At 35.9% G+C, this 15,805-nt stretch overlaps 1 protein-coding gene across 1 annotated transcript; it reads right to left on the bottom strand.

Annotated features, from left to right (window-relative positions):
* Positions 1–768: 768 nt before the first annotated feature.
* On the bottom strand, positions 769–14,288 carry LOC135696536 (stress-70 protein, mitochondrial). Its single transcript, XM_065215957.2, has 18 exons — positions 14,102–14,288; positions 12,252–12,298; positions 9,683–9,866; positions 9,266–9,351; positions 7,546–7,670; positions 7,296–7,369; positions 6,503–6,609; positions 6,130–6,202; positions 5,675–5,764; positions 5,372–5,464; positions 4,398–4,607; positions 3,360–3,587; positions 3,040–3,144; positions 2,726–2,843; positions 2,332–2,426; positions 2,082–2,174; positions 1,739–1,879; positions 769–1,487 (listed from the first exon to the last, which is right to left on the bottom strand). Exons 1-18 carry the CDS (start codon positions 14,180–14,182, stop codon positions 1,419–1,421), a joined length of 2,019 nt encoding a protein of 672 aa, XP_065072029.2. The 5' UTR covers positions 14,183–14,288; the 3' UTR covers positions 769–1,418.
* Between the last annotated feature and the right edge of the window lie 1,517 nt (positions 14,289–15,805).

The raw sequence follows: 15,805 nt of genomic DNA on the forward strand, positions 1-15,805 counted from the left end.
TCACCGAACATCGAATGCACATGGGTTCCGAAACGAGTTGGAAAAAATAGATAGTGAATAACTCAACTGACACTAACATATTTAGCAACGACAATTTGAAAATTTGAAGCAGCCATTCGGGGAATGTTGAAGTGTTTCTAGGTCATATTTGACAGTAAATGGCACGGAATATGACGTTTTAACCTTCAAACCTTAATAAAGGGGCGTATCAATGAAACGTAGCTAGTTACAACAAAATGTCCATTTCAGCAGTTTGACATTGTTTGTAAACTGAACTAAATTGAATTGGTGCACTTTATGTTCTGCATGTGCCTTGAAAAAAAAATTCCAAACGAAGGTTTCGTTGGTCATTAGCTTGATAGAGCAGAATTTTTTGTTAAAGAAAGCTTTATTCTTCTACGGGTGGTTCTTGGGACTTGTCCTATACCCTTTACTCTTCTCAACAGCGATTTCAAATGAAATAGGCGTACCTAGTTTCGAGTCAATACCAACACGTACTGTTTAACAGTACTAAATATGGTAGAACTGACTGCCGCCAGTGATGGTATATTTTTATGGAGATGATTTCAATTCATTTCATAGAGTGATATAATCGCAATTTATTTAACTCAATACAAACTAACAGACACCTAAAATACCCGAGTTCTTAAAATCAGCATGTACCTGTCTGTGGGTGAAAATGCTGCTTCCACAAGATAATATGTAAAAGGAAATAAACACGTTCACAAAAATGCGCAGGGAGTAAATCACTTAAAAGATAACACAGTGTCCGTAATACGATTGATCAAACATTTTCCACTTAGATTACATTAATACACGACTGTCTTTTGCAGCAAATTGACAAAACATAACAGACGTAAACACACAGCATATCGAACAGAACCGCGGCACAACGAAAGTATTACCTCTTAAAGAAGCTCAAGGTAACACTATAAAAACAATGCCATTTGACGCATTTGAGGTATTTGAGGCATACGCGTTAGAATATTGCAAGCTATAAAACAAGCGAAATTAAGTGAATAACCAAAAGTTGGCCTTTGGCAAGAATAATTGTTCGAAATGGAATAATTTTGTTCGAACAAGGACAATGACAGTATGACATTCCTGTTTGGTTACCGGGGATGTGTACCGGGGATGTGCAGATGATGCAAATATGGAAGTGGTGACCACTGAAGACTTCCTTCTTGTTTTTTTTATACCGAAACCATTCAGTTAACCATAGACAACGGCGATTAGTTACAAGTAACAGTCATTTCCCCTTACAGGGCTTTAATTCTTTAAATATGACATTTAAACATCTTGACATTATAAGTCTAGTCGAATCACACAAAACTACGCCCTATATCTGTCCTTTGTCAAACGCGTTATGATGTCCTGCCAGCTCTGTTTATTTGCCTCGCCACAAAACATTTGGCATCTTAATGCTCATCTTTCTTTTCTGAATCACTCGAACTTTGACTGCTCCCACTTTCTCGATCAGCAGCCATCTGAAATAAAAACGTAGTTGGTAATTGGGAGAACACATGTTTCAATCTTATAACGACTTTGCTCTTTATTATATTCTTACAATCTATCTACAATCAACGAAAAAACATCAACATCTTTACTCTAACGTCAAATTTCTTGTAACGCTGACATTACAAATTTTCCAGTGTACAAAAAAGGCCTACAAAATACTTCGCCGATTAGAAGAAAGGTATGGTGAATGCCAAAGTAGAAGCAGTGAATAGAGTCTTACCTTTTTGTAGGCCATCTCGAACAATTTCAATGATTTCTGTTGGAGCGCTTGGTAAGCTTCGCGGATGTCATCAACCGTCTCGTTATCTTTATTTGCTACCTTTTCCCTCACGTTTGCGATTTCAGTCCTCAGGGCATCAACCTAGAATAAGGTTTTTTTAGAAATCTGATGTCGAGATAATTTTCTTTAACAGTACTACATTAGCATAATACCAATTTAATTGATAGGTATAATTCTCTAGTGTCGTAAGGGATTTTCTGCTCCCACACCCATGACCACATCAAGCGGTTCGCTCAAGATAAAAATAACTACAAAGTGAAGAAATTAGAACACAGTATCTTACCTCTTCCGATGGAAGTTGATCTTTGTATTCTTCAATTTTTGTTTCAATATCGTGAATGGCGCCTTCGGCTTGATTTACAATTTCGACCATATCCTGTTTTTTAGAAGCATAACAGTTAGTAATGAATTTGAGCCAAGATATGAAATCAACTATTGGTTACTGGCCCAGAAAAAGATGAGCAAGTTCAACTCTCTATTCACCAAACATCTTCTTAGCGAATTGTCTTTAAAACAATAACATTGCAACTGACCTTTCTTTGTCTGTCCTCTTCTGCATATTTCTCTGCTTCCTTAACCATATTTTCGATGTCGTCTTTGCTAAGTCCACCTGACGACTGAATAACGACTGCAATAGAATTGAATATTGTATCATTATACTAAAATTGTAGCATTGGTCAGCCAGGTATGCATGCAGTCAACATCTCTATAAAATTAAGCAGATTTCCTCTTTCTCAAGATTTGTTGAGCTACAGTGGTTTAACAACTTAAGCAACGCTGAAAATTACAAAAGTCAGAATACATATGCACAATACACACTTGGATACCGTTCCTTTCAAATGCTTTCTTATTTGGGCTAAAAAGTACTTTCAGATTGCAATGATACGCTACCTACTGAACTAAGAAACACTTAGAAATGCTACTTACTCTGCTGCTCCTTGCCAGTTCCCTTGTCTCGTGCTGAGATGTTCATGATTCCATTAGCATCAATGTCGAATGTGACCTCAACCTGGGGTACCCCACGTGGGGCAGGTGGGATGCCAACCTGTTAAAGTAACACCAAACTTAAGCAAAGGAAAGAAACAGAAGTCAAATTATATTGACTTATGCTTTTAAACAGGCCTTTGACGTCAATTCAAAATTAGCATATGACTAAACAAGAATAAAAATGGCTATTATCAAATAAGCTTTCCTCTGCAGTAACACAATAATCTTATAATCTTGCAAACAGTTTCACTTACCAGCGTAAACTGACCAAGAAGTTTGTTGTACGATGCCATTTCACGCTCGCCTTGGAACACTTTGATTTCCACTTGAGTCTGACCATCAGCCGCAGTCGAGAATACCTTCACAAAACGTTGAAAAAATTAAAAAAAAATCACTGCAAGTACGGTTTTAAGTAGACATAAAAGTCTACCCTAGTATTGTATGCGATGAATCTAAAATTAAAATGGAAGTACTGCTAGGAAGCTGTCGTTTTAAACATAAGGTGGATTTTAAATTAAAACCAACAATCTCTACATCATTTGAAAATGATAAACACATCGAAAATTCGAATTACCTGGCTCTTCTTGGTAGGGATAGTTGTGTTTCTCTGAATAAGTTTTGTCATAACTCCTCCAAGGGTCTCGATTCCAAGAGACAGAGGCGTCACATCCAAAAGAAGAATGTCCTTGACTTCTCCTGCAAGAACACCTCCCTGAATAGCGGCTCCCATAGCGACAGCCTCGTCGGGGTTCACAGCTTTGCTTGGAACACGACCAAATATTTCTTTCACTGTGTCTTGAACCTTAAGAAGAATGTTAAACCTCAACGAAAAACACCAAAGACAAAAATGCCACCATTTTTCATCCATATGACATGGCTGAATCAAACGTTTTGCAAAAATTTGTCATGACAATAACATTGATAATTTTGTAAAGCTTCTTAAGGGCGCATTCCTATATTTTGACAAGATAATTATTCGCTTTTCCTCCTCGTCAAGCATTTTGAAATGCAAAGACTCAACGTACAAATAAAAAAAATGCTTCCCTTTTCCTTTATCAATATTCTATAATCTTTATACCCACTAAAACGTTTCACTTTAAGTGCTCTTTTCAAAGATGTTTTTCTCAGACTGACGTGGAAAAACAAACTAACAGATATAACAAAATAATGGTATAAACAAACTCATGGTATAAAACTTAATGACAGTCCATCTGTGTGAAGCAAGAAAATGAAAATGAAACAAACAAATTATTAGCTCTGGCTAAGCATAGTAAATCGTTTTCAATGGCAATAGTTTCCCCACTCAAGCTGTTCCAGAGAGAGGATCCTCCATACCAGAAGAACTTCTGACCAGCACTTTTTTCACGCAATTTGCAATTTTAGATCTGTATTAGTTTAACGAGTGTTGCTTTCTAACCATCTTGAAGTCTTGCATATACTCTGATGCGTTAAACTTTGTGCTCCCAATTTTCTTGGGACAAAACAGTTGCAAGAGTCATTAAGAAATACTTCAGGAATATAGTAAACGAGTCATTTAGAAATACTTCAGTAATGTAGTAAACAGAAAGCAAAAAAGACACGGTGAACAATCAGGCTCCACAAAGTGACTCACCTTTGGCATACGAGTCATGCCACCAACAAGCAACACATCTCCGATTTCTGAATTCTTAATGCCGGCATCTTGCACAGCCTTTTTACAAGGCTGTATTGTTCTTTCAACCAAGTTAGCTACAAGACTTTCAAACTTCGCTCTGCTGAGTTTCAGATTCATGTGTTTTGGGCCACTGGCATCCATTGTTAGGTACGGCAAGTTGATGTCAGTCTAGACAGAGAAACGTTCGGTTAATATAAGGTAAAAAGCCAGCTCTTTTGAGAGTTAACTACTGCCAAGATTGAAACATTTTGAAATTTGATCAACAGGTATATAAACAACTCAGTAAATACATTATTGCTTGGAGTTATGTTGTTCTCTAAAACTACAAGAAAAGACTTGTTTGATTTTCTACTTTAAGAGCTAACATATACCCAAAAATATATTGTTTACGGACCACTAAAGGCAATTCTCAGGACAACAGAGCAAACTACTAAAACCAATTCTTGAGTTAACCTGCTTTGAGAGTCCTCCTGAAAAATTCTACTATTTACTAACCTGATAACCAGCCCATTAATCTAAAGGAATAATTCTCTCTTAGGAATTATTCTCTCTCAGGGCTAACTATTTACCAAATTATTTAAAATTCTACTTGAATGCGCAAATTCACGTTGATTTGTTTCCTTTCTAAATTCGGTAGATTTGTTAAATGGTTAATACTCGAGTTTGAATCATTATCGTTGAGTCAATATTTGAGAAACAAAACAATAGGCTGGGATGGTAGAACGTAGATTGAGCCTTATTCCAAAATTTTGGTATTTATACAGAAATAGTCCTTGTTACAAAATTAGAAAGTCAACTATCCAAGGAGTGGTTCTATGTTTCAGAGTTGATTTCCAGAGTGTTATCTAGAATTACAGTGCAATTAATCTACAATGCAGCCAAGCCTTCAGAGAGGTCCTAAGAACTTTGGTACAATGAAAGCAACTGCGAACCTGAAGTGAAGATGACAATTCGCATTTTGCTTTCTCGGCCGCTTCCCTCAACCTCTGCAGGGCCATGTTGTCCTTAGTTATGTCGATTCCAGTCTGAAAAATAAAGCAGCTATGTAGAATTCTCTTCATCTATGCAATCTTTGAGCTTGCAAGTAAAACATCATTATGTTACCAGAATGTCATTATTCAAAACAAACAGATCATCCATTCAAATTATCATCGGACATGTCAGGATCTGACGACACAAATACGGTTTAAAGTACAAAAAAAACAGAATACCAAAAATACAGAAGTTTGACTTACATCCTTCTTGAATTCAGCTACCAAGTGTTTAAGGAGAGCATTGTCAAAATCTTCGCCTCCTAGATATGTATCGCCATTCGTTGATTTGACCTACAACGGTACAAAAATGTATCTAGCCTTCGTCTATCTATTAAGACACTAAGAATACACGTAGAAAATAGTCCCTTTAGAACTTTTTGTAGAAATAAGAGCCAACTCTATTTGAATTCTTCTTATTCACACAATTATGTTATACCTAGCTTAGAAATATAATAGAGAGGCAGATTTGCAGGATTACAAAACATCTAATATGAACACAATAAAACTATCTATGAACATAAATTGGTTGATACCGTTGACGAATATGAATATCACTGCTCAGCTTAAAGTACACAAAAACTCGAGGGAGATTCCTAGATCAAAAATTCATATCCACAAGATACGAATCAATCAACTACAAAATAATTAAGTCTTACCTCGAAAACTCCCTTTTGGATCTCCAAGACTGAGATATCAAAAGTCCCGCCTCCAAGATCATAAACTGCAATACTGTTGTTGTAGGAAGAGAAATTATATTTAAGGGGAAAAAATGGCATTTTTAAGATTTTTAAATCATTTGGTGTAATATTCAGACGAATTAAGATGTCAGAAGCGCAACAAAGGTCCGATTTGTGAAGCTGACCCAAACGCTGACGCAAAACAGAAAACTCAACATAAATTCAAAGCTGTGGAACACCATAGCAATATTTGCTCAATACAGATTATTCCACTTTGCAATGCAAATACAGAAAATTAAGCTACAAAAATATACCAAATTACTTATACATTATTAAGGTAAATGTAACTTACATTTTGTCATCACTTCTTTCCATGCCAAAAGCAAGGGCTGCAGCCGTTGGCTCATTAATCACACGCAGAACGTTCAAACCAGAAATCTGACCTGCATCTTTAGTTGCCTAGAGGAAAAGTTTCATTGTTCATTGCCCAGCCAAATAGGCACAAAGTGGCATTTAAAGCTATGGCAGGCAGTTGTGTAGGGCCTATGTATGCTTGTGATGAAAGTACAGGAAAAACTGACTGATGTTCAATCTGATCGAAATTCAAACCAGAATTAAAATAACTAAACAATCAAAATTTCAGCAGGCTGACCAGGGATTTACTTTCAAATAATACCAGCACGTAAAATAGTTCATATGCTGTCAATTTTTGCCCAAGAATTGCTTATTGCAGTGTTTCTTGCTTTCATTTTCTTTATCTAATTTCAGGCCATTCTATTTCATCCTTTCTCTCCTGGGTTGTAGAAACATTACTATCCAAAACCACTGAAGCACTTGCTTCATCATTTTAAATTTTGCAAAAATCTGTTTTCCAACTTCCTTCAAGAAGCTCAGGCTGATAAATCAGAAAACAATGTTGCCACAATATTTACTATGAAATAAAATACTTGAGCCTTGGTGAGCTGGGGTGACAATATGTTAGTTTATGGCTTCTTCTGTTCAGTGATCAAATTTAGGACTCAAAATATCAGGTGTTCATACTGGCAGCAAAACCAATTCACTACCGAATGATACCTTTGAAATAACATAAGACACTTGTGCAAGCCAGACTAAAATGGCAGAAGTTAACAAAATCAGAAATGTACCTGTCTTTGAGAGTCATTGAAGTATGCTGGAACTGTAATGACTGCATTTTTTACACTTGACCCAAGGTAGCTTTCTATTGAAAAAAAATAAAGCTTTGTTAATCCATATATTGAAGAAAAAAATAATGAAGAATTTTTGACAACCACAGAACTTACAATTTTGTCCTTGTCAGTTTACAAAACAGCAGGAACTAATCATGAAAAATACATTGGATAATACATCAAAGTAGTGCACAGATAACATATGTACCTGCTGTTTCCTTCATCTTCACCAGGACAAATGCACCAATTTGGCTTGGGGAATACACTTTTCCTTGAGCTTCAAACCAGGCATCTCCGTTGGAAGCCTTTACAATTTTAAATGCCATATTTTTCCTGAGAAGAACAGATATAAAAAATGCATCAAGCTTTTGCTCTTGATACAAAGGAAAAATAATCAGCATCTATATACAAACAAAGATATCTTATGATTCAGTTTTCTCACTGATAAGCTACTAATTTATAAATTTACAAATTACTCTTCTGTGACGAAAGCCAGGCAGACTGATTGAAGTTCCTTATCATTCTTAACTTAACAAAGACCATATTTATACAGAAATGATAATTAAATCTTGAAAACGGTTTACTTATTTCAAAAGGGAGTATTATAAGGTTCTTTGAAGTTTTCTAGTTGCAAAATCATTTCTTTGCATAGGTCATAAATTTGAATACCTATTTTACTGTAGTGATGCATTGAATCTCACACAAACATGCAAAGAGTGCAATTCCACTTACTGCAAGCTTCTCATTATTGAAAACCTAAACTATACACTTAGTGAGCAAAAGTATTGTACAGGTTTGATAATTCAGTAATGGCCACAGCGTTGTCAACAGCAAAGCAATCGAATTTCAAACCACTTATATGTAGCCATTAGGCGTCTTTTTGTGGTTAAAATCTAATCAAATTTTCCAACAAAAGTGAGGAAAATGAGCAGTTCTAGACACCCAAGCATAAAGTAAGTACCCCCGAGTTTAATGTAATAAGATATTGCAAATTGGTGTAAAGATGAGCTTTTTTATTGCAAATGTTTCACAGGTACTTCAATTATCATGGCTCAATATTTGCATTTTTGCGACTTGTTGATAATGTTTAGAAATAGGCAAAAATCAAGAATATTCTTGCATTTACTATTTTCACCATCAACCCTTGATAAATTTTCCAACATATTCCAGTTAAACAGTCATCTTATAACTTTCATTAAACTTGCTATGGCCACTTGAATTTTGTTTCGCTACAACTTTTTGCTGCGGAGTGGCCATTTCTGTTTCAGCTTGTGCAATACTTTTGCTTACTAAGTGTATAAACAAAGGATTCAAAGGTCAAGTCTATGCTGCTCCTAACACATTAGTTAATGGTATTCAAATGAAGCAGTAAAATGTTCACATCAACTATCTATGGATATTCAAAATGATTCCTAATGTTCATGTTACTCCAGCCTTTTATAATAGATTGGCATTTGGCACTAGCAACATTAAAGCTGAACTGGATACACTCATGGTCTGCTTTTCTATGCAGACATTACAATATATCTTGTAGTTGTTGACAAAAATTGGTAAAACTGGTGATTTGAAGGTTTGTATTTCTTTATCACTGTTTTTTCTTCTGACTTAACATGACTTTTTAGTTTAGAAAGTGTTGTTTGGCCCCTTTGCTTAACAGAAAACTTTAGATTAAAATGAATGTCAATGCTGCAAAAAATTATTATCAAGCTTTATTATGGTTTCCTTTTGAACTTGACCCTTTGGCAGCACAGACCTAAATTTTTCTAAAAATATTTGTACATCCTCATGCAAGCAGACACCATTATGGGTGGGAAGTCTTAAGTACAGGTAATAGGAACATATAATGCCTGGTACATATACATAAAATATATGTAACAACTTGGTTGCAGATAATCATATGGATCTTCCAAAAACAACTGAGCACTTACAAGTCAGCTTGAACCTCTTTATCATCAAACCTCCTTCCAATATATCTCTTTGTAGCATAAAGTGTATTAGCTGAGTTGGTTACTGCCTAAAATACATAAGTAAGTATATAACATAACATTAATTAGCATTTGAATAACAGGAGGGAAAACTCAGTTCAGTGCTTTTGATGAAACTGCTTTGCAAGAACTTTCAGTAAAAAGATGTTTGGAACTTTCAAATTTTGATCATCAGGAAAAATACATGTAAGTTGTTGGAACCTTTGCCTTCTAATAAATAATAAAGCACATTTAATATATTCAAAATCTATTAAATCTACAAAGTTATTATTAGAATCATATCCTCATTACTTAAATGCTTGTATTCAAGATCTATAATTGAATAACTTATATGAAGATAATGAAAAAGACTGAACTTACTTGACGCTTAGCAGGGGCACCGACTAATCTCTCCCCATCATTACTAAAGGCTATAACTGAGGGTGTGGTCCTTGCACCCTCTGCATTTTCTATAACTTTTGGGGTTTTCCCTTCCATTACAGCTACACAAGAGTTTGTTGTTCCAAGATCAATTCCAATAACATTTCCCCTGACTGCTTCAGACCTGCAAAAGAATCAGATCGCAAAATGAGATGACAGAAAGAAGAGCATACTGAGAGGAAAACAATCACAACTAATGACTCAAATTACAACTTAACCTGAGTTCCTTCTCACATTCACTTATATATTTCTAAAACATAGATCTTGGTTCTTGGCATGTTGTTAATCAAAACATGCATGAAACTGGGGATGTGGAACTGCTGTAAGGTTCAGATATTTTTCTGATTAGGTTCATTAATGGTGTAGCATAGATTTGTTGAGGACTTCTACTCATCTTTTAAGGGTGTTCTTCATATTAAGCTCATTATAGGTTTATCACATAATGTTTTTACCCATGTAAAATGTGTGCTGAAGGCATGAAAAAGGTTCCCTATAGAAATGACTATGTTATGTTATGTTATGTTATGTCATGATGGTGGGAGCCTAGATGGTCTATCAGGCTTCTTGATGATTACATTGTATAGTATTATATATAGCTCCCCTACGAAGCCCGCTACGCGGGCTTGCCAGTGGCCCTACGGCAGGGTACATAGATTAGCCTCGGAAAAGACAAGAGGTGTATTAACCTCCATTTGAAAACAATTGGCTCCGCACAGGTCACGTGATCAAAAAAATTGCTTGCACTCTTGTGCGCATTAAATTCGCACTCCTGTGACTATCGCTAGGAAGGGGGGAGCCTTAAATAGAAAGGGGGTAGAGGCTCCCCCCTTCCTAGCGATAGTCACAGGAGTGCGAATTTAATGCGCACAAGAGTGCAAGCAATTTTTTTGATCACGTGACCTGTGCGGAGCCAATTGTTTTCAAATGGAGGTTAATACACCTCTTGTCTTTTCCGAGGCTAATCTATGTACCCTGCCGTAGGGCCACTGGCAAGCCCGCGTAGCGGGCTTCGTAGGGGAGCTAGTCTTCCGTTAATTGAAAGTTGCTTCAAAACATTTGCAAGCCCAGGTCTATTCGTGTTCTTCGTTTAAATATTTTAATGGTTTACCACCTAAGTAAGCCCCCCTTGCATAAGCCCCCCTCGAATTAGCCCCCTGGGGGCTTATTTATTTTTGATATTTTTGGATGGGGGCTTATTCGAGGGAAGGGGCTTATACGAGGGGAGGGGCTTATAAAATTATTGTAGACATTAAAAAGAAATTATTAAAAGATCTCGTTTATTTTAGTAGGAATTTCTTTATGAGCTTTTAATTAATTATTACCAAAAGTATGAGTTTTTGTGGCAATTCAAGAAAATGCCAAAGGAAACCTCAGATGGCAAAAACTCATCAAAATAAGGGGGTCGGTCCAATTCTAGAATTAACGGTAGCAGTGGGGGCTTATTGAAATTTTTAGTTCTAGGGTGGGGGCTTACTCGAGTAGGGTTATTTCGCGGATTTACGGTATTTGTAAATCTTGCCGCGGCTATCGGGTGCGCGCGTAGCGGGGCTCTTAGGGGAGCTAGTCTCCCGTTCACTGAAATGTGCATACAGATTTAATGTATTACGGTTGCAATATCGAGGCAAGTTTGAAACTTGCTTAAATACATTTTGCGAGCCCCGGTCTATTCGCTGTTCTCGTTTATGTATTTTCACGGGTTACCCCCTCAAGCTCTACTGTTTTTTCTGATTTCAATGATTAAGTTTTTTATCACTACATTTCTTTTAGCCCTTGTGGGGCTCGTTTAATATTGGTTACATGTGGGTATGCTCGAAAATGCGGCCAAGCTTTTCGCAAAAGAAAAGAGTTTTCGTGCAGAATTTTTCTTATGAGTCTTTATTTGATTACCCTTGCCACCCCTCCGTACTTTTCAACTGGCGTCGGAGCATAGATATCGCTGCTGAAGAGAGAGAGAGAAAAATGTTTTGAAAACTTTCTGAAAAGATATGAATGAGCCCTATAAAACTTCTGAACTAATTGCGAAAGCCTGTTGAAAAACGTTGACAAAGGTTTTCCCATAGAATTTCCATAAATGAGCAGCGATGGACAATGGCAACGCGATAACAAAAAATATTATATTGCGGATTGCGGAAAGCTGTTGTAAAACGTTGACAAAGGGTTCTTCCATAAAATCTATACGAATGAGAAGCGATGTACAATGGCAACGCGATAACGAAGAAAAATGTTATATATCGAAAAAACCAAGGCAGAAATCGAAAAACGAAGCTCGCCATGTAATATTAGAACCCCTAGTGGACCAACCCGTAAAAATTGAGCAAAATAGGACCAGCGGCGTGAGAGGAGATACTGCTCGCAAAACAATGGCGATCAGCAGCAATATCAGCGTTTTTAGCTCATTTGCATATTCACATATTAGTTATAGTAGATACTTTATAGACCTGTAAAACTGTGCACTGGTCTGTCTATATTGCATAAAACCCAAAACAAAATTCATCAATACAATACTTACGCATATGTTCTGTACAAAGTACTTGAAACATTCTGACATAGGCATCCCTAAAAAAGATAGATAATCGTTTAATTTTCAATTCACTTCTACATACCCTAAATGTCACACAAGCATACATATATAATTCAAAGAAAAAATCCCATTATCTGAAAAAATCTGTGCTAAAAATTCTCATCATAAGGTACATTTAGTTTGAGGCAATTGAGCAAAACAACAAACAAATTGTATATATAGAAAGGGAACGATTTACAGTGATTTAACTAGGGTAAATCCCATTCAAAGGCTCTTGGTGCTGTCAGGGTGCATTGCATCCAAACAAGGGGTGTCAAAATCAATGCTGTTCCAGTCAGATAAGGCCTAATTTGATAATTACCCATACAAAGCAATTAAGTCCTGTTTTCCTCTAACGTGAAAACAAGAAAATCTTTACAGTTAAAGAACCATTATCTACCAAAAACTATGAAAAACTACAAATGGACAAACATAAGCAATATCAGGTCTCTGCATACAAAAAGCCCTGCATGAGCACTCAGTCCAGGAAAAGATAACCAATGCATGAAAATCCATTAGATGAAAATCCATTGCTTTGTTAAATATACATTGATTGGTAGTCATTATTAGAACGAGAACATTATTGTTTATTGTGCTGATTATCATAAATTATAATACCAAATGCCTATGTGTATACATATCATAATGTGAAAAGAAAACTGATGTCAATTAATAAACAATATGAGCAACAAATAAACTATTGCTGACAAGCTATACTGACAAAAAAGTGGGAACATTGGTATACTCCATGCTAAAAATCTCCAGCACAAGTACGTGGAATGCAAGCTAGCAATAATGTGTATATTGCAATCAGTCTGCCGAGTGTGGCAGATGCATGTGTGAGATCAGCGTAGTGCTGCATGCCAATATTTGAGGTAGACCATCTCAGAGATCACAAGGGGGGCAAAAACCGCAACAAATAAAATGGCACTCAAACAAGGAAATCAACAAAATTCAGATTTTCATTCTTAAAGAATTTTTCTCTATTATATATATAAAGTTTCATGGCCAAAAAAGAGTGGCCTCTATCAACAATGACAATGACAGTACTGGTGTTTGTTGCTCACCTGAGGGATTGGTACTTGCTATAGAACAATATAATTTTAACATGGAGTCATGAACTCCCAGATGTTATATTGCACACCAAACTTACTATAATGCTACTAAAACAAATTCTTTGTGCATGCCATGTAAATAATGAACATGTGCCTAAATTGAGAACTGCCAAGCTCTTAGCTTGTAGAACCCTGTCTGCAGGGCATGTCAGTTCTGTGTGCAAGAGCAATTGAAAATATGTGTAAGTGTACACAAATTATGTGAAATCTTGTGTATATACATGCCACACTATGCAGACTGTTCAAGAACGCCTGATTATTTTCATGAACAACATTTTTACACCAAAATTCTGGTGGTCACATCACAGGCTGAAATTCTTGCTTAGTGTTGCATAACATAACATAAAATTTTTTTCGGGCATTTATCGTACTGAAAATTGGCCTTAGAGACTAACAAAAAAACTGCATTGAATAGGTATTGTTTACATTTGACAGGAGTGAGTGGACCTATGGTAGAACAGTGTATTATGTAATAAAGAGACAGGTTTGGGGTGACGGAGGAATATCTTACCGGATCATGAATGTGGTAATACTTGGAAACTGGTCAAGGCCAGCTCGCCTACAAACACAGAATCATATCTATCGAAACCTCAATCGTACAGTTATAGCAATAACAACAGAAAAATTGACTAATATATAATTATTCCAGGTAGGCCATCCCACTAAAAAATATATTTTACTCACGTGTTTTGCTACACTACCAGAGAAACTACTTTTTGCAACAGCAGATGCAAGTTTACTTGAGTTGAGCAAGCCCCTAATCATTTTTACGAGCTTTTTGGAAACTCTGGTTGTGAGTTAAAACTTGTTTTCTCACTGAATGCGGTGGCTTCACCCCTCCACGTTTTCTCAAATCGCTAAAGGAATCATGCTGATGAAACTAGAGCACTAGTTCACTGCGAGACAGTTTCACCGAAACGAGGCATCGTGACGCAATAATATTGGCAGAAAATTCGAGAAAATCTTGACTTAGAGAAGAATGTGACAATGGAAAAACTGTCCCAGAATATTTAACCAAAGTTCAATTGCAGATATCTTTAGAATTGCATAAAATTCACTAAATGTTTATATAACAAATTGACTAATATTGAATCTCTTAAAACGGCGTCATATTTCCAACATTGCATTTTAGCTTTGTTATAAAAACAATTTTTCGAGTGAATTTTGAGGCAATCATATCTTTGAGAAAATTACTTACTTGTCAAGGAATCATTGAAAATCAAGGAATCATGGGAAAGAGGTTTATGTGTTGAGTAAAAACCAATGTCCAGGAAGGGACATGCAAGTGTAAATTTAGGTTTATTTTGTTCTCCTTTTCTACAAAAGCTCTCCCCTTTTCAAAATTTAATCTCCAAAGACGATCTTTACTCGTATTGTAACATGTAGAGTTTTCGTAACATAATTTTTATGTATGAAAATAAGAAAAAATGATCAAGACTCAAAGACTTTTTAAACCCATTTCAAACTCTAGATATGAAATACTTATAAAGTGCAATAAGACAAATAAAGTGCATGGGACCAAAACTACTCCTAAAAACTACTGTCTTTTAATAAAAATTCATTAACAGTCCAGAGCCCTACACCGCATGCTAAGAAAAAGAAAAATAATTATTGATTTTCACGTTGGAAATTTATTGATTTCGATTATAGGTTAGACAGGAAAACAAATCTAACGGATCCGTTGGAACGCCACGTGCCAAAAGCACATTTCTTATTCTCCGATCACATCTAACGTGCCAATTTTTTACTCTGCAGCAAACAGGAAAGTATGCGCACGGTTAGGTATGATGTATTAATTTTTGTGGAAATTTAGAAAAAACAATAAACAACAACCCAAATTATCTAATACAATATTGTAACTGGGCGTTTTCAGAGCTGCTTGATATCAGAAACCTTACCATAGAAAAGCAGACAGGGTGTTTTGAAATTCAAAGAAATCGCCTTTCTGCTAGGCATCAGATAATTAGCTCATTCTCATTAAAAAAGAAGAGAAGCAAGTTTTGTGCACAATTATTATACATACTAAACATAGGACACCACAAGAAGTGTCCATGATATGCTAACAAGTGTTCTTGCAAGCTAGATTATGCAACAGGCTGCTTCATTAATAATAAGGTTAGGGGCTTCGACATTATGCAAAATAATATTTAGGTGCACCAAATCAAACACAAAAATTCAGCAATTTACTAGAAAGCCTGCTGAGATCTGAGAAAATATAACAAAAATCAATTTGGTTAAAAACCCTAAGTTAAAATTTTTCTATATGCACTGTATTTTCAGCTGTTTATATAACCATGTATATTATTTCCTAGCTTATGAGCTAGTTGCAAATATTGCAGTTAGAAGAATCAATGAAAATTTTAGATTTTACGATCAGAGTAGAACTCT

Source organism: Rhopilema esculentum, chromosome 14 (genome assembly GCF_057945365.1).
Source record: "Rhopilema esculentum isolate cy_ngs chromosome 14, ASM5794536v1, whole genome shotgun sequence".
NCBI classification, from domain to species: domain Eukaryota; kingdom Metazoa; phylum Cnidaria; class Scyphozoa; order Rhizostomeae; family Rhizostomatidae; genus Rhopilema; species Rhopilema esculentum.

Excerpts from the sequence above, each read along its gene's own strand:
- LOC135696536 (XM_065215957.2), bottom strand. The coding sequence starts at position 14,182 with ATGATTAGGGGCTTGCTCAACTCAAGTAAACTTGCATCTGCTGTTGCA. Across the intron at positions 12,299-14,101 it reads CTGGTAGTGTAGCAAAACAC|GGATGCCTATGTCAGAATGT; the intron begins GTGAGTAAAATA and ends TATCTTTTTTAG. Across the intron at positions 1,488-1,738 it reads TCGAGATGGCCTACAAAAAG|ATGGCTGCTGATCGAGAAAG; the intron begins GTAAGACTCTAT and ends TTTTTATTTCAG.